Source organism: Anoplolepis gracilipes, chromosome 17 (assembly GCF_047496725.1).
Source record: "Anoplolepis gracilipes chromosome 17, ASM4749672v1, whole genome shotgun sequence".
Lineage (NCBI taxonomy): Eukaryota > Metazoa > Arthropoda > Insecta > Hymenoptera > Formicidae > Anoplolepis > Anoplolepis gracilipes.
The window spans coordinates 7,691,509-7,715,688 of NC_132986.1; the positions used below are offsets into that span (position 1 = coordinate 7,691,509).

Genomic DNA, 24,180 nt, shown 5'->3' on the forward strand with positions numbered 1-24,180 from the left:
ACATTTTTATGGTTATAAGCTCTTCCACTTTTTCTCTCCATCCAAAACTAAGTGAGAACAGAAAGACTTTCTTAATAACTTTCAAACTCTTGCGGCAAAGATTAAAGCAATGATTTTTGGGCGACATTAAGATAATCTAGATATAAAAACGATATAAAATAATATTTTTCAATATTATCTACAAGTTTATCAAACGCTAAGCTATTATTTTAATTGCTATTAATTAATTTCTCCCTTTCTTATTAAAACTCTTTCTTTTTTTTGTCTTTCTCTCATATATTTTATGTTAACCTTGATTTTTAAGAAAACATGTATTGCATAATATCTTTAGAAGAGGATAATATTTTTCTGGCTACACATTCAACGTTCATTAAACTGTTCTTCAACGTAATGACTCTGAGATACATAACTTGAGTAAACAATAATGACAAATTATTAACGTAATTTTTTTTGTTTGTAAAAATTATAAAAATAATAGTTACATTTTCGATTTATAAAATGCAAAACATATCGTGTTATATTTTCAACTGCCTATAAAACGACCTACTTTTTGAAAGGAGACGAATGAAATATAATATCTATTTTGTCTGGATGTTTTATGAGAGAACGGCTGTCGCGCGACTCACAATAAAAATAACGGCGATATATAACGATATATTTATAGCAAAAAGGAGAGAGAGAGAGAGAGAGAGAGAGATCCTGATCTCTTTGCCCAGTCTACGATTGAAGAAGTTAAAGCTCATTAATTATTTCTGCCAAAATGTCAAAGAAATCACGGCCGACCGATGACAAGCTGCTCACATGATATTTCGCCTCGTTACTCGATTATTGTATTTGTTGCTCGTCAGGAAATGACGAAATAGTGTGTTTTCATTCAGTAATTTCTTTAAAATAAATTGTTGCATTCAATGTTAAAATAATTTTTCGCAAAAGTAATAAACATAACGTAGTGAAAATATAACAATGTATTTTAATTTATACCGGAAAAAATTTGATTTCCTTTTCTTATCTCTCGATTTATTTTCATGTCCCTACAACAAAATTTTATTTTTTTTTTTCATTACATACAATAATCAAAACTTTACGTGCATTTTTAATTTTCTACACATGAAATGTTTTAGTATGTTATTATATATTACTTATAAAAAATTCAAATTAAATAAAGTTTAAATTAAATAATTATGAAGGTTATATATTTTTATATATTTGTGTATTTTTAAATCAGTAATATTTAATTAGCTCAGATTAATTCTTTGTTAATTTTATTCTTAATTACATTGATATGACACACAAAAACTTTTGTTAATCTAACCTTCATCATTATCATTGCAGTCGAGCTCGTAATTAGCTTGTTTGATAAGAACGTCAGTGAGATCGCTCGCAAGAAGGAGCGTTTGACTTTTTTAATTTGGTACTTCTGTTTCTCTTTAACATTTTTTACTCTATCCTCTTTTCGTCTCTTCACGTTGCCGACGAGTCTCTAACGTGAATGGATGTACAGTGTCCGACATTCGAGGCGTAATGACGCGCATGCACTTAAATATAGTGGCTCTGGAGTCTGGATACAAGAGAGAAGAAGAGAGATCTGATCTGACGGCATGTCTCGTAAAAATAGATTTGAAATTCGAGACGACAGTTTCAAATATCGCTGCTAATCAATTCTTTAATTTTGCTATAATCTAATTATAGTACATTTATACTACATTTGATTCATATATATTTTAATTAATTGCAACGATGTGCAAATGCTGTGATTTTGTACTTTCTTACTTGAATTAATTAAATGTGAATAAATTATATTTAAATCGACAAAATATTTGAAAAGACAGTTTGAGATATATTCGAATCTATGTATTAAATTAATATCACTCTAATTAAAAATAAATAGAAGTAAAGTAATAATTAATATTTTTAATTAAGATATTTATGGATCAATTAAGATATTTACGAATTGTTAATCATGTGAATTAATCAATCGCGCGGATTGATAATTGCAAATTGCTGTAACTGTAAATGATCGCATTTAACATCTGCTAGTAGTTGTCGCAATCATATTTCGAGACACACAAAGCAGTTCGCATCGCTATCTTCTAGTTCGAGTTGTACCGCACGAAATAACAAGGTGACTGATATTGTAAACAATAGCGCGCTATACGAAGGCCGAACATACTATAATATTTATTGTCTTATTACATGAAATATTTAACGCACTACAGAATACACAAAATATTTTTTATTTCTTGAATTTTAAATTTATTATTAATTATTAGTTGACGACTTTTATGACTTCATTCATTTCTGCGATTCGTGTAACAAACTGTTCTTAATTCGAAGATAATCGGCAAATCGAAAGCGAAAATATATTCAAATATATATTTAAGTCTAATTATAAATATATTTAAAGAAATAATTATTGCCTATAATATATACTTCGATAATCGTCGTCTCAACACGATTGCGACAAATATATTACAAGATGCCAAATGCGATCATTTTTTAAATTTAAGTCAATTAGAGATTATCAGTTCGTGCAATTAACTTTTATGATTAATGATTTATTTAAGATATTATTTAGGATAAGGATTGTTATACATCAAAGTAAGTAGTTCTCTCAATTCATTTGAAGTAGAAATAGAAGCCACAGAAAAAAATGAAAATTTCTATAAGGATATCTACTTAAATCTTGTAAAAAAAAATTCCGTAAAAATTCCTTGATTTTCAGGTATTTTTGTTTAAAATTCCAAATAAAAAGTACATTTTCAAAGTTTCTTAATACCACTTTCTTTAAAGTAAATTCTTTTATTACATACATTTTCTCATGTTTTTCATTCATACGGAGGAAAAATACGGAGTCTCTTAAGTTTCAATATTAGATTTATAAACTATGTTTATGTACTAAAAAAAACCTGAATAACTTTCATAAGATAATAAAAGTTATAAAGAATATACTTCATATTCATATATTATGTTAAACAAAAAAATAATATACATATTGTATATATATGTATTGTATATATATATATATATATATATATATATATATATATATATATAAAAATACATAATGTATATATATATTTATACAGGACAACCTGAAATACTAAGTTCACGTTGTCTTTATCTACCGACGATTTTTTAAGTATTTTTTGCCAGACTTTAAGCGCTTAAGAGTTTCACAATAGTTATACAAAAGTTATATGCGTAAAAATTATTAAAATATTAATTAAACAAATTAAATTGGCAAATTAAACATTATTCATATTTCGATAATTCCAGAAAGAGAGAGAGACAGAGAGAGAGAGAGAGAGAGAGAGAGAGAGTTCTATATATCAAAATTATTAAAATATTTATTTAAAAAATTACAAAATAGATCGTCAAAAATAAACAAAGCAAGATGCAGTAAACTTGATATCTCAGTTGTCTCAAGCCATTTTTTTTGTTTAATAGTCAGAACTATGTGTTTCATTTTATCAAAAACTCTAGAAAAATATTTTATTAAAAATAAAGCCAAAACTCTCAACAATTAATGAATTTCCACGAAGTGAGACGCCAGACACACACACGGCTAACTATTTACAAGATAAAAAACAAAATTATCAAAAAAAGAATTTTCGAAAAAATTTCTTGAATCCCAATAAAATTCCATGAGCCTTCTCTGATTTTTCCAGATACAAAAAAAAATTCCTAAATAATTTATATGTTTTTCTATATGTTTTCAGGAAGTAGACAGCTATATAAATACAATAATATTCTATAATAAAATCTATTCTTTTATCATTACTTATATTTTCCTACAATGTAAACATACTATGTTTTATTAATATATTCGTTGATTATAAAAAAAATTAAAATGCATTTTAACTTGGTATATTCGATATATTCGATATATTTGATATTTAATATAAATCAAGATACAGTATCATGTAATATTCGCGAAAACTGATTTACTTTTTGTTTGATAATAAAAGAAAATATGGAATTGAACAAATCAGGAATTTTCTAAGTAAATAACTTCAATTGTAAAATAAAAATAAACTTAATAATTGAAGATGTCCATGGTTCTAACCAGATTTCGATCTAATTTTGAATCTCGATTTAATTAGAAATTATAATTACGCGCTATTTCTAAATTTTACTGTCAATTATGTTTATACGATATGCAAAAATCACGTAATAATATTGATGAATCTAAATTATAATTATATAATTACACTATAATTATAACTTGTTGTATAATTATAATTATATAATTATACAACAAGTCGTATAATTATTTAGTCTGTTAATTTAAATTTTTCTTAACATAAATTTAAGTCAGTTTACTTTTATTGCAGGTTAATAGTGGTTCTCCTGCAGAAGCTGCTGGTCTTAAAGCTGGCGATGCGGTTATTAAAGTCAATACCACTGATACGTATAATCTAAGGCATAAAGACGCGCAGGATGTCATAGTGAGGGCCGGAAATAATTTCGAAATGACTGTTCAAAGGTAAAACAATAAACATAATAAAGTTCGCGATAACCGAATGATTCAATATTTAAAAACATTGCTTCGAAAGTTGCAGCAACGGCTTCTTTAATCGGCTTTATTGTTAATCAATTATCAGCAAAAAATATATTGCGACATTATTATAAAGATAATCATATTAATTTGTGCATTAATAATATAATATATAACATTTCTATTTTGTGAAAATTCTTTCAAAAAATTTATTTACTTTTTCGATTTTTAAATAAATTTATATTATTCTTACAACATTGAAGTATTATGATTTTATCATAAAAATATTTTAAAAATAAAAACTGCAACAATATATAATTCGAAGCTCATCAACATCTTTTAACATCGATATAAATTATTATTACAGAGGTGGCAGTACCTGGAAACCGCATGTGACACCCGCAACCGCAAATCTGCCGTCTCCGATACATAATGCCCCCGCAAGTAACATTGCGCCAGTCACAAAGACCTCTTTGGCAGCGAAAAAACAAGACGGACCTCTAATTGGTAGTGGACACAACTTTAGCCCCAAGCCATTCGTTAGTATCGACCGTTAATCTGCATCTGTTTCCGTTGCAGCGATTCTGCAACAAAAATATTAGAGATGGTTAGTTATTTATTTCTTTACACTATAGACATAATAATTTTCAGTTGAACGGCACCAGCGACGGTCCCATTAAATCTATCGTGAATAAACAGTACAACAGCCCCGTAGCAATGTATAGCGAGGAAACCATCGCGGAAACACTGTCGGCTCAAGCGGAAGTCCTTGCTGGAGGTGTCCTCGGGTAAAATTGCGACATCAAATATAGCGAAAAGAGAGACAGTTGATAGAACTGAAATGTCATTTCGCTTTAAAATCGTTTTCAAATCAGACACAATCTCAAAAAAGATATAAGAAAATTTATAATCATTACGTATAAAAACTGCTAATATTAATTATGAATCTATAAAAAATCTCTAGAATGTAAATATAATTAAAAAATAATTCTTGTTATCTTTAATCGGTTAGTCCAATCATAATATGTGTCAATTCGATATAAAAATAATTTATTTATAATGTAAATATATTGTAGGGTAAATTTCAAGAAGAATGAGAAAAACTACAATGCTGAGAATAGCGAGGTTTTCAAAATGGTCCAGGAAGCGGACAAAGAACCAAAGACCCCGGAACCTGGTTAGTACTATTCATCTTATATGAAGCAACATATCGTATCTTAAGAAATTAAGATTAAGAATTATTAATGTATCTATATAATTGTTTTTACTATACACATCTAAGCACACATAAGTTATACAAGATCACTGAAGAGCGTATATTGTATACAATTCATTTAATCGTTCATATATTTTTAATAATAATTGTGAAAATTATTATTAAAATTAGTGTATGATGCAATTTAAAAATAATCTTTAAATTCTTCAAAATATTAATAATTCTAAAATCTTATAATGTCAATTTTTTTGAAGATATTGCAAATGAAAATAATTTATTATCATATATTGTAGTTACAATTTTTTTATTCTTACGATCACTTTAAGCCAGGTATAAATCTGTGTAAAAAATAATTATGTGAAAATATGATCAAATAAATGTAAGTTATTTTTTGGCATTAGAGAATCAAACGATAATAACTATCTGTTGTTAGAGCACACTCTATGAAATCTATCAAATCTCTACTCAAAATCTACATCTGTTTAAAAAATTAATGCGTTCTTCGGTGATCGGCCGGACCAGAATAGGCTCCAGCCGGCCCATTGCATGCCCATACGATAACTTGTTTACGAAATAGCGGAACCAAATATCGTGAGCGGCGTGATAACGCCGTCCTCGCCCGCCCTGGCAGGACTGAGGCCAGTCCAGGCACCGGAAACAAAGCCGCAGCCGTCGACGCCGCAGACAAACTTGCCACCAGGACAGAACATTTGTGCTGAGTGCGAGAGGCTCATCGTGTAAGTTTACATGATCCGGGACGTGTCTCAGCACGTTTCTCTTATTTTCAGAAAATAGATATCGGCGAGAGGAAGGTAGTAGTGCCGGTGATCTCCATTGCGGTCTCCACAACGATAACCATTTCCGACTTGCATCCGGATGTATCAAATGCTGTGCGGATTTCCGTTTCTCAGATTATAACTTACATTCTCTGTTGTTTGTAAAATTAATATTGGTTCATTTAATTTATATTTTCACAATGCTATTTTTATAAATTTTTCCATCAGTGACTTGGAAAATTGTTTTAGTCTGAGAATTCAGAAACTCGTAGGCATAAATTGGCGAACGCGATTGCCGAAGGACTTCATCGAATGATCGTTTTCGATCCGCTATTTTCCCCGAACTGTCTAGTTGACGTGGCGTTTTTTCTCTACTTCCATGTCATAGTTCCTTCAAGGACAGAATTTTACTCCTCCGTGAGCCACGCGGTTGGCGGAAGAGCCACTTCACCGAGGTCACCCACTCCTCTGTTTCATGCTATGGGCGGGGGTGGTAGTGCACCTGACGATAGCAAGCATCTCGTGCCAGATGAATTGAGGCATCAGACACCACAACAGCAAAAGCAGGAATCTTCCGCCGGATCGGGGTCATCGATGCCGGGCGGGGTCGTTTGTAACAACTGCGACCGATTGATTGTGTAACTATTTACGAGCAAGACTCTTGTCACCCTTGTGTGCACGAGACGGCCATGGCGAATTTTTCATTTTGACGTCTTCGAGGTGTTTTCATTCTTATATTGAAAATGTTACGATTTGATAATAATTTCGAGAAATTACTAATTTAGCGATACGACTTTCATTCATTGATATAAATATTCAAAGATTCGTATTGTTAATCAAAGAAGCTCTTTAAATTATAAAATTTTTAAGTTATAGAGCTAATCTTAATTAAATCTCTGTGGAATACATAATTATTAGTTTATCGAATTATTAATAAAATTTTCAATAATAATGATTTAATTAAATCAAATAAGGTAAATATTATATTGATAAAAATTTAAACTAAGGTTAAAGAGAGATTGATTCAATTGGCACATTTTTTTAGATTAGTCTCTTCAGAATATTAGTAATGTTACGTAGAGATTAAATTTATAATTTATTTAAATAAAAAATAAAAGACTGCTGGCAAGTAAGACTTATAAGTGCTCATTATGTAAGGCACACTCTAGTTTAGCTCTTACTGCTAACATTCTTCTATTTATTGATTTATATTTAAGTTTTTTAAAATTTATAATGTAATACATAAGATGTAAACGTTTTCAATTAGAATTATATGCCTCGTATAATCGTCAAATTTCCAAAACCAACGCCATTTTGTATTGCTCGATTATCGTACGCTGGTATCATCTCGAAGACTCCGAGTCTAAAAAAAGTGTGCACCGTTTCTTCTAATTTTAGTATAATAAAAATCGAATAAAACTATTCATACAAATGCAAAGAGTTTCATACATGTTTGTACATATATATATATATATATATACATGTATATATATGTATGATTTTATTGATAATATACATACACACACACACACACACATACACGTACACCTACATATATATATATATATAAATACACACGACAATTATGAATTACAAAAATTAGATTACATGAAAAAAGTGCACATTTTTCCTTTAACAGATTCGAAGTATGCCTTTCTCTGTCGTTTCTTTTCGTCAACATCGCTTCTTCAGGAAAAGCGAATATGTCGATCGTTGTGCATTTTTGTCGCTGTTGTGTCAGGATGAATTTCGATCATTTGTGATCATTCAAGCTTACAGCTTACAACTTACTGGAAAGTCGTATCTAAACGAGACAAAAATTTCTCATTTGCTCGTAGCTTGAATGCAACCCTATCTAAATGTCTCTTTATTCTCTGCATTCTTAATAGCACCCTTTCAATGCATTTACAGCACACTGAATGACCGTAATAACGTAAGAAATGCTTTCGATGTTGTGAACATTTCTGTGGTATTTTATTTTTTGTTGTATTTTTACATATAAATACAATTTTTTTGTATAATATTTTTCTAATTGTTTTACACTCGGATGGTGAAATACTTTTTTTATTTGAAAATTTCGAAAGATGATATTTTACAGTCTTTTGCGATAAGAGGATATCTAAAACTATACTTTAATTATTTATCATATTTTCTACAGGTATTATAAAAGTTATATCAAAATATAATTTTTTTTCTTAAAAGTAGAACAATTTCTTAATCGTAATTATTACAGAGAAAGATACTCGTGTTACTTTCTACACTACACACATTTACATACATCTCCTAAAAATAATTTAGGTGAATTAAATAATTCTTTTGCGTTACTCTTATTAATAATATTTTTGAAAATATTCACTTTGCTACAGAGATCAATTTTAAACATATTCTTTGTAGCTTTACTCGTCTCATCGCTCTCATTCGTCGAACATAATTTTCATGGAGATCATAATACAGATAGTTATTTTCGGCCTCCTTCGTCGAGGTATCGAGTTTCCTCTATCTTCCTCTCTTTTTAAACACGAGTGTAATAAAATACAAAACTCGTGGCACATCCGATGCGCCATAATTTCTTCTTTATTGTTATTATATTAAAGAAGATAAATTATTGTAATGAAATAGAAAATGATCACAATGACGTGATCATTTATATCACTTATTAACCTGCTTATTTTTTCTTAGAGGTGTCTTCGTCAGGATCAAGGATAAAAACCTACACGTGGAATGTTTCAAGTGCTCGACTTGTGGCACATCCTTGAAGAATGTCGGTTATTACAATATCAATAATAAATTGTACTGTGACATTCACGCAAAACTCGTCGCTAGGCAAAACGCACCGGCTGGTCTTGTACCCCTCACTATACCACCGTAAGCAATATATATATATATTGTAATATATATATTGTAATATATATATATATATATATATTGTAATAAAATAATAAAATGTCATATACTTATCTTACGTGTTACATATATACTTAAAAAGTTTTTTTAAGATATGATTGTACAAGAAATAAAAATAAAAATAAAATGGTAGTTTTTTTATATAAAAGCAAATAAAATATAAGTAAAATAAAAATTAATTTAAATACATGAGCAAAGAGATGAGCAAAGTTTAATAATTAAATAAAAAAGAAATAAAGAGATAAACTTTAATAATTAAAACAATAAATAAAAGAATAAAATATTTTTTGCATATTTGACAGAGGTGGCAAAGCACCAGCCAGCACTATTAGCGCAGCATTGGCGAATGCACCTTTATCGCCACCACTCAGCAATCACGGATCGTCGCCTCAGCCATTCTCCGTAAGTTGCTTCGTCATAATTTAATTCTCTTTACGAGGCATGATCAAGGGCGAATTTTTTCGCGCACGCATTTTCTTGCCTGTTTTGGTATGGCTTATGATGCGAGTATTTTGCATTGAGTGTGTGGCTTTGCTACACTCGCGCGTGATTTCATGGATTATAATCGCGAATTGAGAGAAGGTCAAAATTTTTCGTACATTAACAATTTCTTTTTTATATCATCCTCAGAAAACGATAGATGTCTAATGTAAAAGTGTTATTTTCTTAAAATATTTCGAATTCATTAAAAAGTTAAATAATCTATCATAATAATTATTTTGTTTCTGTTTAAAAGTTCCAATTTACTTATCTATTATTAAAGTTAATTATTAAAATTATGAAAACTATTTTATACAAAATTATTTCTATAATTAAAAAGGACATGTGTTAGAATATTTATAATAATATGTCGAATATTCCAAACATTGAAATATTCACGTTTACTTTTAACATTCTTAGAAAATCGATAAAATAACTGAAGTAATTAATTAAATTCGAAATTTTTAATAAATTATAAATTCATTGATCATTAAAATTTATGATAATCGCGTATCGTAATTGATCTATTTTCAATGACGAAGATACGCGTGCTTATTTTGAGAATTTAACAAGTGTGGTCTTTGCTTGTGGCACTAATCGCTTTTCCAGGCGTGCAATCGTACGAGTCCCGATTCCGGATCTCACAATCAGTATACATGGCGATCGACCTCGAATATGAATGGATGTATGAGGAATGGCGAATGCAACGGCGAATCAAAAACGTTCACAAGCACAATCACCATCCAAACAAGTGGCATAGAGGTTGGCAACGTGCTCGAAAACTTAATTTCTATATTTGCTCTTGCTAAAATATACCTCTAACATCTTTTCATCATAACTATCTTCCATAAGACTTCTGTAGAAAATCATCAAATAAAAACTAATTGATATTTTATTTAAAAGCATCAATATTATGTCAACATTATATAATATAATATTGCCACAAAATATCATCTATTATAAAATTGAGAAAGAATATATTCAATTTTTATATCTAATATCTGAAATGCGTGGCAAAAACGTATTAATTCATTTTTTCAATAATTATCCTGAGAGATATATTAATGATTTTCTGAATCAGAAATGTTTTATTAGTTTGTTTATTTTTATTTAATTAGTTACGAAACTGATTGATCATCGACGTGTTATTCCACCGAAATGTCCTTGGGAGCATCAGCTTCCTCGGCGACTACTCTAGTTTGATCACCTAATTATGCTAATCTTTATCTTGCGACCGATTATTTCGATCTCATGACTAATTAGCCTGTCGTAATCGGGAGCATACCTAATGATGTTTCTTTCCTCCCTTTTTGCCCTCTCTCCGTCCTATTCATTTTTAATTGTTCGTCCCACGTGACATCGATGTATCGTTTTATCGCATTGCAGCCTACCACCCGCCCTGGCATCTCGCCCGTTGATCCACCCAGCTTACGATCAGTGCAGGTAAAGTCATAGTACGATTCGTAACGCTCTCGTCAATTTCCTCGATTGCCCTTCAAGATCTCGCGACGATTCCGTAAATTGACACTGTACGAGACATTGTTGCCTTGATGTAATGTCGCGAAATTAATTCGAGTTTTCGTTATTAAGAATTGAATCAAGATAACTTTAAAGTGATATTTTACTTGTGCGATTAAAAATTGTTAACCTTGAAGCTTTTTCATATTCCAATTATAGCGTATCTATTTTCCCCTATTATCATAAAAGCATGAAAAGTTAAAATTTAGAATTGCTAATTGTAAGTTGTTATTCTCCTTTTATGCGTGTTACTTACGTGTGTATATATAGTAAATATAAAGAACGCTATAATTTATTTAAATTTAAATTTACACATATAAATGCATTGATATTTAAGATATAAGTTGATATATTTACAAATTGTATATTTAAAATAATTATAAAGTTGTGTATTTATAACATTTATAATTTATATTTAAAAAGTTTAATTTAATTTAATTTATTTAAAAATTGTATCAACAAATATATTTTATTTGTGTAGAAAAATAATAATTTCTAAAAACTAGAAATATATATATACACACGCATATGCTTTTTTATGCAATTTGAACTGTTTGATTAAATTGTTTTAATTCTAAATAAAAGATAAATTTTAAAGGATAATTACTATCATCATGTTATATGCGAAATTTCCTTTTTTCTCGAAGACGTTATGCGTTAATAATCAAAATGTGTGCAGTTGCTTGCGATTGTTATTTTCCTAGCAGATGTAATATACTTTTAAACGTAAGAGGAAAATACAATTCCTTGAGACTTTGCGCGATATGAGTCACTGATAAATTATTATGTCACTTTTAAATTAGTGTTAGGCGGTATCACCGAAATCTGATACATTCCACTATTCGATTCTAAAAAAACTTTTGTAATTAATCATATGGATATAACTGCACTTTATTTCCTACTAGACAAAATAAGGATGGATAATCATTTTTTCTAATGTAATAAATTATTAAAATGTTACTTAAAAATGTCACATAACGAAAACACTCAGTTTCTCGTATAAAAATTGCACCAAAATGTATATTACAATGAATTAAAAGAATGTTTATGAATTCATAGGCACCAACGAGCAACAATCTCATTGGTCCTAAGCCCTTCGGTGGATCGAGTGGTTTTTCATCAAATCTGTCGCCGATTTCAACTCCGACTCCAACTCCAACATTAAATACTGGTAGCAGTACTTTGCCACGTCCTCAGAGCCAGACTGTGACAGGTAAGTCAATCTTACCATTAATATACTAATCAATTTAAAAAAATTAATGCGATGGCGCGAAAGTGATAGAAATTCATTTATCGTATAAAATCGATATCGGTGACATCAAAATCACACGAAATTTATGCGTAAATCTATTTGTATAATTTACAGATTACATAACATCACATGCAAATATTCATTACAAATACAAATACAAAAACAGAAATTATAGAATCTGATGAAATATTTAAGATATTTAAATGTGTATTTAAATCCCTTATTCTTGCGATAAGTCGAAATATTCAACTCGCAAAGAATAACGAGTAGAGAAAAGACAACTTTCTTCTACCATCTCTTCTTTCTTAATTTCTTTTCTTATTTGAAAAATTTGCGTTGTGTTTATCTGGAAAATCCAAAGGAGTGATCTTGTAATCGCGATCTCGTCTCGTGCGTCCTTGGCCTAACTCTGCCTTCGATTCTTGTAAATAGGTCGATACTCTACCCTGCCAAAGCCAAAAAGTTCGCCTTTCAGAGGTACGACGAATAGATTAGAGCCGCCGGTTGACCGAGTTTCGAGCTTTGGCTGATACGCCTCCCTTGGCTTACATCCTCACATTTTATATCACTCTTTCTCCTTTGCACGCAGCTCGTATATCGATCGATCGATCAATCGTTGGTTCTTGGTGGTTCGTATCATAATGTCTCTTCAAGTAGAAAGGAAGGTTCTCAAATTTAATCATCAGAAAATTTATCGGCTCCTTATCGTTCGTCGTTATCTCGACGACGACGGCGAACTCTGAGAGCTATGACAGTTTGTAGCGACCTTGTGATATGCACTTTGATCCCCCTTTTACTTTCACATTTTAGAAATTTTTATGATGCACTCAAAAAATTGTTTTAAATATCTTTATTCATTGTATGTAGATTCACAACATAAGAGCAAAAATTTAAATTAGAAATTATTTAAAATGAAATTTTATAGTAAAAAAATATAAAAAAAAAATAATACAAGCATACGAAAGTGATATAAACTCTTTTTTGTAATTTTCTTTACTTTTAATTATTTTTATATAATATTTATATACATATAACATTATATTGTTCTCCCTCTTCCTTTTAAAAATTCTTAAACAATTTTTGTTTTATTATTAAATATTTGAGAACATATTAAGATTATTAGCACAACAACTTTTCTGGACAATAATCAATTGCCACACGTTCCTTTGTGAGGTGTCTTTGCACGTTATCATACCTTTCTCTTCGCGTGCATAATCTTTCTTTTATCTTTTTTCAGCCGGTCCGTCTTTCAACCCGAAACCTAGACCCTTCTCCCTCACATTCGCATGAATCAATAGCTCTCGATGCCGTCGTCGTCGTCGTCGTCGTCGTCGTCGTCGTCATGCTGACAACCAAACGCAAACACATTTCAGATGATAAAAGTGCCAGGCTGTAAAAACCGATTTCGCTACTCACGATTTTTCTCTCGAATCTTGTAGAAAGCTTTTAATGCTTCTCAATAATTAAGCAATATGGAAGGGAAAAATTTGTTCTAGCTGTTTAACAAGTATTGATTTGTTTATCACCGCAATATTACAATATTAATGAATACTCTTTTATAAATACTCAAAATTATTTTAGTTATATTTCTTCCAAGATACGAAAAGAGAAATTGTGAGTCAGCACATACACTTAATAATATTTTTAAAATAGTGTTTGATGATAATTCGTATTGTCATCAGCCCAGAGTATTGGATGAATAAATACAGATGCGAAATAAATACACGTTCTTCGTTGAACGAATGCACGTCTTTGATATTTTTATTATGCCATCGTTTCAATACTCAATCACGCGAATTGATTATCGTTTTTTCTTCTTCGCTTCACATCGATGTTCTTAAAATGCATTCAAGAAGTACCAATGTTAATACGCATTGTCTTCGCAAAATCTTTTTGCTACTTATGATTGTGATTTGAAACTGATATTTAATACTCGCAGGCTCGCAGCTTTCACGCTGCTGTATTTTGGAGTGTCAAGTGACTCTTAAGAATGCACAGTTACTGATTTAGATACTAATGATTAAAAATCTTCAAAGACTTTTTTCGAAAATACTGAATTTTTATAATATCTTACAATATCGCTTCTTGTTTTTAATTTAGCATCGAGCTGTGCTCGTGGTTTCTTTCCACCGAAATAGCCAGATTAAAATAAAACTTTTTACGATACATAAACACGTAATAAAATATGTATATTTTAAATAAATAAAAATAAATATTTTTAATATACATATAATTAAAAATAAATAAATAAATATATGTATATATATATAATATATTTTTAATAATATAATACTGAATGTTATTTTCTGAAAATTATTTGACTAGTTTAAATCGAGGTTGCATATATAAAATACACAATTTCACGGATTTGGCAGAAAAGTCGAAGAGACCACGGGCGCGTGCGATTCACCGTGCTTTTTACTTACGGCAGATTTCTTTGTTTTTTGTTTTGTTTGTTCTATCTAACGTGCCACGATGAATCTCTAATCCATTGCTCATCCTTACGAACGCATGCACCATGCATTTTTTGTGTCGTGTACATATGTTTTTACTCGTTTGCGTTTCCGAACTAATCCTCCATCTCTGTCATCGTATTTCTCTCCCTTTGCCGCTCCAGAAATTCCCAGTCGAACTTACGAAAGATCCTGTTATTACGAGATCGCGGAGAACACGAAAGATCAATTCTCTCGTCCCGATTCTGTAAAATCCCGGTGTAAAAGTCGGAATCTTATTTGGCCACCTTCAAAACCTATCGAAGATATCACATACCCTACCGCTAGTCCCCTTTACATCAATCCAAATTCCGTCCTCGACAAAAAGTGCCATCAGGCGATCAAAGAGAAACGTGCCAGCATTGAGGCTTGCGAGCGAGTTTTAAATTGCAGAACGGAAAGATATCGAAGCAAAAACATCGATCGAGAGATCGAAAAAGAGTCGATAGAATACGGTCAGCGACACGAGATTGACATAATGGACCGAGTGAGTTGTCCTGGACAACCGAAGTATCAACGTGTCGAATTGATGGATATCAATAATAGAACCTCTCGAGTGGATGTGACGTCGAGACCAAGTTCGACTGACAGCGTCCGAAGATCGTTGACGCCTACCAGAATCGTCCAACCGATTCCTAAACCGTGGACTGCAACTGTCAGCGGCGGTGGTACCAATCTATATGAGCAGAGTTACTCGATACGGGAACAGCCTGCGGAACAAGTCTGCAAGAAGTTTATACAACGGGAGATTTGTCATCGAGAACGTATATCAGGCGGCAAGGAACATAGGGAAGAACAGCGAGCATATAGAGCGGAAATCTGTCGACGGGAGCAAACAATATTCCCGAAACCACCTTTACCAATGCCTAAGCAGGAACCAGCGGAGACAGTTAAAGAAATCGATACTGAGATTACTGATTTAAGAGACGAATCGGATGAGACGGATGATGCGGAAACCTCGAAGGGAATTCAAGGCGAACACGGCTTTATCACCGAGACGGCTGAAGAAACATTAGATGGTATGCACGTGAAGCAATCGGCGACTTTTGAAAAAACCATAGAAAGGATACCTTCGCCAAAGAGCTCTAGCACGCCGATGATTGAGGAAATGGAAAAGGCGACAGAATCACAATGTTTCGCGAAAAGAAGCGAGACGCATATTAATCGAGAAGTGCAGAACACGACGCAAGAACGAACTATTGAAGAATCCGCTGAGATGGTTACGTCAGCCATTGACGCTCAACAAATGTTGGAAAAAGCTAAACAGGAGGAAGAGGAAGAAGAAGAGCGAAGGAAAAAAGAAGAAGAAAAGAAAAAGCGTGAAGAAGAAGAGCGGAGACGTCAAGAGGAAGAAGAAAGAAAAAAACAAGAAGAGGAAGAAAAGGCTAAAAAGCATGTGACTTTTAACGAAGAAGATGAGGAGGTCGAGGAAGTGCGAGAACAACCGCTGGGCAGAACTGTCGTACGAGAGGAACGAATTACAGAATCGGATGGGTCCACTCCGGGGCGTTGCAAAATCACGAAAGAGACTTATGAAGAAATTACCGAAGAAGTACTGGTCCACGAACGCGTGAAAAGGAAAGGAGTCGTAGAGAACGACCGTAGAAAGAGTTTGCGGGAACAAGTGGAGGTACATCAGAGTCTCCGAGATCAACAAGCGCCGGAGAGACGAAATGTCGTTGCGAAGTATAAAACTAAGCAGCCTCAGGAGACTATGGAGACATGTAAGAAAAGAGTGCAGTTTCTGAAGGAGACAGACACGGGGCCAAAACCTTTGCCGGACACGTCCGTGAAAAATTCCACGCCAAAAGAATGGAAATCCGAAATGGTAAATGCTTTGACGACCGCGCCTGATCGATCTTACACACCGTTGAATGCCACTTCTAGTGTAAAAGAACTTTATACCGAGGAAACTATTTATCTAGATCATAGATGTCGACCTAAGCCGCCTAAAGAAGAGATCCGACCAATGTCTCCCTTCCAGCAAGCATTAACGATAGCACCTGAACGATCTTATACTCCTCTGAGTCGCGAAATCGGACCGGAAGATCAGCAGATTGCTAGTAGATCAAATACTCCGAGTCTTCAACTTCAAAATGGTCATTGTCCGCCATTGGACATTTTGTATGGCAAAGAGAGCACAACGAGAGAATCTTACGCACGAGAACAGATATGTGTCAAGAAGAAAGTTAAAGAGTCTGGACCACGACCTTTGCCTACTCCACCGCCTGATCATCGTCTGAGAGATTCTTCGCCTGCTACGAGATCTCGACCGGAAACGCCAAAATCGTTAACTGCTAGTCTAAAGAAACCAGATGCTATACCGGGCTATCAGAAAAATCTAGTAGCAATGAGGAAGGAACCTGTGGAAGCTCAGCCGTTCGTTCCCAGCAGAACACCTACTCCGACGCCTGCCAGATCTAAATCACCTGCTCAAGGACCGCCCGAGCCGCCAGCTTGTTATGTAAAAACTCCTGCTCCACGAATTCGAGAGGATCCACCGCCGTCGAAACGTGGCGGATCGGTTCATTTTCCGTCGCGTAAGACCATCTCTTATAACGTGGAGGAAGATACCGACAGCGGACACAGGAAGCAGGAATATTCCGCTTCAAGGACCGTCAATTACGACGAGAAGGAAACAAGTAATCTTGACGGAGGTGCGACAGATGCATTCTATGCTCAGTTCCAAGAAACGCGGTGTATGACTAGTGAAGAAACGAACGAACAACAAAATACCCATATGAAGAGAGCGCTTCATGTAGTCGAAGATTACGAGAAATGCGAGCAAAAGGATTTGCCACCGGCATCGCCGCCGCAGAATACGAAACCAAGCATCTGTGCTATCAGCAAAGTGAGTCACACGAAGCCGAGCTTGATATGTCCTATGATATCACAAACTAGTTCTATGTCAAACAGACAGCCGACATACAGCAGTTCGACGGAAGTACGTCACGTGCAATATGAGACTCCTTCGTCGAAATCTTGTTCGGAGACTGGGATGACTGTTCTACCTTGCAAGGCGCATTCGGACCGCGGTACTAAAACCGGCGTTGTCGTGGTACCCTGCGAAGATTCGCAGACCGCTTGTCCTAGATCCGGCATTTATGTGACGCCTACGAAAGACCGGTCGGGAGTATGTGTGTCGCCTTGTTTTGGTATGCGATCTGGCATCTGCGGTCAACCTTCGGGCACTTGCGGTCGCGAATCAGGTTGCGATTTCAACATTTCCGGCTGTCCTGATTCCAATATTTGCGTGACTCCTTGCGCCGACGGTTCCGTCTGTGTGGCACCTTGCAAGAAGCAGTCGAGGACGAATCTCCCCTTCCCTCAAATTCCGCTTCCTTATGACAAATCTCCTCCGCTAGCTCCTCAATATTCATCAACTCCGAATTTCAAGCCTCGTACTAATCTGAGCGGTCAACTTGCGCGATTGACCGCCAAGAACGGCCAACAAAATGTGCCAACGGTACAACTTTACAAGCCGATTGAATCCCCAGCGCAAAATCAGCTTCCTCAGACTCGGAATTACAACGAGAGTACTTATTGCCATACTCAAAGTTATCGTGAGACTCACTGCGAATCCGACAATTATTGTCAAAATAACCGGAACCACTGCCAAGACCAGATCCATTGTGATCCTCTTAGTAAGACCCAGAATTTAGTAGACCCACCAAATTTGTCGTCCCATCCGGATCTAGGTGCCGGAGTCGGCGGCCTCGGCGGCGCGAGCTCCAAGAGCGGATCGTTCGCCGGTAGCAGCGCGCCCAAACGTGGACGTGGCATTCTGAATCAGGCTGTCGGAGCAGGATCGCGTATACCACTGTGTGCTCACTGCAATTCATACGTCAGGTACTCAGGACTGTGATTGTCCAGATCGATGATTATGATGCCTGCTATTTTCGTTATTGTTCTTCATTGGATATGTTTGTTTTGCTTCCAATATTTTTTCTCTTCACTATGTTTGTTTCCGCATTGACATGCGTTTGTGTGCGTGTTTGTACTTCTTCATGTTTTTTAGGTGCTGCTTTTGTTGTTACTGAAGAGCGTTTTTCATGACAATTTTTACTTAATCAAAGAATTTGATTTTTATTTGAAATATAAAAACGTCTACATTTTTTAGCACTGCCCTTAATATGTTTAAAACAGTGTTTCTCAGATTTATGTACATTTTTAAGTGTTGAATTATATATCTAATTATGGACCACACACTTTGAGTGATATAATTAAACAAGGCGCTAAATATAATTACAAAATATAATTACAAAAATTTGTTGTTATATTGAATGCATGTTCTCTCGAAATGTTTTTTTTTCTTATTCAATTGAATTTTATAAAGCAGAATTTTAGATTTGTAAAATATCAGGATAATTTTTTCAGATATATTATAAACTCTGTGCTGTAATTTAAACTCATATAGTAATTGCAAAATTATTTCAATAATCTCTATATATTTCTAATTAATGTGATTTATGTATACAAATCTAAGTTTATGCAAGAAATAATTTTTTGTCACATTTAAAATGCTTGAAAATTTATATTTTTGCTTATCCGAGTGAGAGAGCTACACGAAAGTTTATTGTTTGTACTATGTAATAAGCTAACTGCAATCTGATTAACAATTGATTTTCGTTGCACGTTGTTGACAGCTAACGAAGATAATACTAATCACAAGTCAAGTAATCACAACGGCTTCACTCTAAAGCCAGTGTGCTGTAAAGGCAACACAGAGTGCATAAGGTTTGTATAAAAAATCTGCTTTACACGCAAATTATTATTAATACTGATATTTTGACAAATATAACATAATCCTTATTCTGCTATTATTGTAAAATATTAGCATTATATATATATATATATAATTATATATTATGCTTTGCTTATATCCAAGAAAATGATACTGCATAATATTGTCTTATGATAATTACAAATTTAATTTTAATGTAATTTTATGTAAATTAATTTTATATTGATTATTGCGTTAATTACAACATAATCACAGAGGGCCTTTCATCACCGCTTTGGGTCAAATCTGGTGCCCCGATCACTTCGTTTGTGTCAACGCTCAATGCCGTCGTCCTCTTCAGGACATCGGCTTTGTCGAAGAAAAAGGACAACTCTACTGCGAATACTGTTTCGAAAAATATATCGCACCCACGTGCAACAAATGCAACAACAAGATCAAGGGCGTAAGTATACCGACTTTTTATACCAATAACGCGCGATCGTTCTATAATGATTTGATTAATGACTCCTGCATTTAATGTTTAGGATTGTTTGAACGCAATTGGAAAACACTTCCATCCTGAGTGCTTCAGTTGTGCTTATTGCGGCAAGCTTTTTGGCAACAATCCATTTTTCTTGGAAGAAGGACTGCCTTATTGCGAAGCTGGTAGTATTTTTAATTATCAATTATAATCTCAATTACGTAATAATAATTAACTATAAAAGAGATAATCCATTAATTTAATTTAATTAATTTTATTTATTGTATTTTTAATTAAATATAAAAATTAAGAATATTAAAAAATAAATATTTAATAATCTCTTTTATGATACAGACTGGAATGAGCTGTTTACCACGAAATGCTTCGCATGTGGATTCCCAGTCGAGGCTGGCGATCGTTGGGTGGAGGCCCTAAACAACAACTATCACAGTCAGTGCTTCAACTGCACGGTATGTAATAATTTATACGAGAAGAAACTTCATCTACTGAGATATTTATTTTTTATTTTACTCTATTTATCTCATTTTTCAATATTTTATAATTTTTTAATGCATCGAGAGAACTACTAGTTTGCAAAACCAATATATAATTTTTTTACCATTTATATTAAACGTATATCTTTTTATTAACTTATCAGATGTGCAAGAAGAATCTTGAGGGTCAAAGCTTTTATGCGAAAGGCGGTCGCCCATTTTGCAAAAATCACGCACGTTAAGATCATATACTCTCTCAACTATCGCATGATCGATGGGATGATGAGAGGAGAAGAACAGGAAGAGCAGAATAACGGAGAAGAAATCTAACGAAAATAAGAAACGTACAGTGTTAACGCACAAATTATTTTATCGTGATTACTTTCTTTTTTTTTTTTTTTTTTTTTTTTGTGTCTTGACCGAAATCATTTAACTAACCCTCTGTCACAGATCCGCAAAAAATCTTTCATATAGCTACAAAAATACAGGATCAATTAGGGTGATTTTGACAAAAAAAAAATCTTTATCGTTAAATCTGATATAATGAATTGTAATATATTTTTAGAAGTGATAATTATTTATAAAATAGATATCGCATAAAATGATATTTGTATCATTCAGAAAGATAAACTTAATAAAGATAAAATCTAAAAAAAAGTGGCAAATATATTGTTAATATAAAATAATATTATTATTTTTTTCCAGTGTCACCAATCACCCTGATTAATTCTACACAATACACACATTTTCACGAGATACTAATTATGCTTTGCGTCGTCCGACTACGAGAAGAGTTATTAATTAATATTTATTATTTAGCTTAATTAGAAATGCGACGCAGAAGACCAATGATCATTTTAATCCTAAAGAGACCAACGGAAACACATCTCCGTTTCCAATTTATGAAGTTTATTAATTTATTAATTTTTTTTAATTTATAAGCACACAATACGACACAACACACGTACATACAACACACACACTCAAACGGTATATAGTTTCTTTTAATCAAATATTCCTTGAAAGACATTCGTCATTATATGTAATGTTATAGACATCGCGCAGTTTGCGCAAAAAATTCATTCATGCTTTGTAAAGTTAACGGCTTTGTGTCTATAAAAACGTGCCTGGTTTTCATTTATGGTTTTTATTTAAAACCATCGATGTGTTGAATATATCATGCGTCGCGACGTCGACATCAATCGCGAGCGAGCGGCGCAATTAGTTATGTTTGATAACATTTCCTTGCACTTTGCAATTTCTGTTTAATAACAGGAGATTTAATCACGATTCTTGCTAGTGAAATACCTCGTAAAGTCGTTCGCGATAGAAACACTGGAACGATACAATACATAACGGATGAACCGCCAGTAAAATCGCCGTTCGTTGATCATGAATCACGCAAAGGTCACCCGAGCAATTAGTATTACGTGAGCTATCGCATAATTTTGTATTTCCAAGGTGCATCGAGATGCAGCGAGCACTAGCAAATGTTTCAGATGGCATTTCATTTCTCGATGATCTACGATGGCGATGCTCCGATAAGAAAAAGAGAGAGAACACAATCATGAAAGAATAGATGAATGATTTATGAAAATCAGATTGAAAGGAAAGTATGAATGATGAATAAATGCGTATAAAGAGAGAAAATAATCACACCGTTGTTGACTAATCAAAATTACATATTACAAATTATTAGATTTGTATTGAGACATAGATAACTTTAATAGCGTTTATTAACGTTAGTAATCAAAACAAGTTCAAACATTTCACTTCGCTGATGCGTTCGTGTTTGCTGTTTCTTTGATAAGAGATGTAATCCTTTTACTATTGAAGCTTATTATCGCTATTTTCAAAATAGTTTTTGAAATTTATTATTATTAATATAAATTTATTATTAAATATTATAAAATATTATTTTTCTGATAGAAGGATTATAATCTCTAATACATACCCCAAAATTATTATTAATGAATGAATAATGTTATAATAAAATGTTATAATAATCAAAATCAAAATCAAAATCTCCTCCAAAAAATTTAGAAAAATGTGCTCGAAGCTATGCTAGTCAAATATTTAAAATTTTGTTCTTAAAATCATGTTATGAATATGTTTTGAATTAATAGCACTAAATTGTTTTTAATTCATAGACGAAAAAAATGTATATTAAAAAAACAATAGCAAGTAATATTTATTAATTTATGAGAGTCAGTTCGAAATATTGTGCATGTAGATTGTTAACGAGTATTTTCACCGAAGATATTTAATAGCTTTATTAAATCGACGATGAGCAAATATATATTTTCAGTGCATGCAAACTTTATCATAAGTCATCCGCCGTACCCTGGAATCGGCCGAGACTGATAACAGGTTGAACATGCATTCGGGCCTTCATTTAATCAGACGATCGATTCGTCAGTTGAAAAAACGAAAGGCTGAAATTCCCACAGTAGGAACGACCTACCGTGAGCTTTCACTAACGGTTCTTAATTTCTAACTACTATGATTTGTAGCATCAATCCTTTGTAAAAAAATTCTTTAAAATTATCATTGAAGTTCTTAGAAATGTAAATTCACGTTTAAATAAATTTCTGAAAACGTATGTCTTTTCAAACTCTGAAATGTTTAAAAAGAGATTTCTTAATATTTCTAAAAAAATATCTAAATTTCTTTTAAACTTCCTAGATTTTAGACACGTATAACATGTATCTAAGTTTATAATTTCTTCGTGGAGACGACAATAATTGAATTCCTAGATCTAATTTAACACTGCAATCAGCGAAGGAGACATTTTTTTCGTCTTGACGAGATTTTTTCAGAATGCGCGAGGACGATATGTCATTAGTCTTCGTCCCATTTTATGAAATTAGAGATTCAAACGAGATGATTGCTGTATTATTATATTATTTCTAAACGAGGTTACCGACTTTTGTGCCATCTGCGCGAGCTTCTGTTACTGTGTAGTCGTAGTTTCTGCGAATGAGAAGGAGAAAGAGAGAAAGAAAAAGCATAGCGCCAGATTTCGACAGAATTCATCTACTTGTGGTAATCTATAGTATAATCCTGTAATTATATAGTGTATAAATGTGTTTTGAGCTGTGTTCGTGACAATTCTGAAAAATTAAAATACATTGTACGGGAGGATTTGACTTTCTCTATACGATCGCGAATAATTTTCAACGATCAATCGACTATCGCCGATCACTCACAAAAGTACAGCGGCGCGGATCACGAAATTTCAACGTTCTGATACTCGGCCAACTATCAGCCGAGCATCATACAAGCCTCTGTATGCGTGTTATGTGTTGCTTATATAAAATAAAATAAAGTGTATTCACTCAAAATT

The 24,180-nt window shown here is 32.8% G+C and overlaps 2 protein-coding genes across 4 annotated transcripts in view; one reads left to right on the forward strand and one right to left on the reverse strand.

Moving 5' to 3' along the window:
- The window catches only part of LOC140675457 (PDZ and LIM domain protein Zasp), a 35,350-nt gene extending 13,379 nt beyond the window's left edge, over nt 1-21,971 (forward strand). Inside the window, exons 2-17 of one of the 3 annotated variants that reach the window (XM_072909984.1) lie at nt 4,335-4,486; nt 4,866-5,037; nt 5,150-5,286; nt 5,575-5,675; nt 6,879-7,128; nt 9,170-9,355; nt 9,697-9,796; nt 10,484-10,636; nt 11,261-11,317; nt 12,452-12,605; nt 13,077-13,121; nt 18,835-18,985; nt 20,136-20,322; nt 20,405-20,525; nt 20,695-20,810; nt 20,999-21,971. In XM_072909984.1, coding sequence (XP_072766085.1) covers nt 4,335-4,486; nt 4,866-5,037; nt 5,150-5,286; nt 5,575-5,675; nt 6,879-7,128; nt 9,170-9,355; nt 9,697-9,796; nt 10,484-10,636; nt 11,261-11,317; nt 12,452-12,605; nt 13,077-13,121; nt 18,835-18,985; nt 20,136-20,322; nt 20,405-20,525; nt 20,695-20,810; nt 20,999-21,076 — 2,160 coding nt within the window. In that variant the 3' untranslated portion in view covers nt 21,077-21,971. Of the gene's footprint in view, nt 1-4,334; nt 4,487-4,865; nt 5,038-5,149; nt 5,287-5,574; nt 5,676-6,878; nt 7,129-9,169; nt 9,356-9,696; nt 9,797-10,483; nt 10,637-11,260; nt 11,318-12,451; nt 12,606-13,076; nt 13,122-15,261; nt 18,986-20,135; nt 20,323-20,404; nt 20,526-20,694; nt 20,811-20,998 lie in introns of all 3 variants that reach the window. The other 2 variants (XM_072909983.1, XM_072909985.1) reach the window with 2 other exon arrangements.
- The window catches only part of Rps4 (ribosomal protein S4), a 74,535-nt gene that overhangs the window by 35,612 nt on the left and 14,743 nt on the right, over nt 1-24,180 (reverse strand). The gene's annotated exons all lie outside the window — the stretch shown is intronic.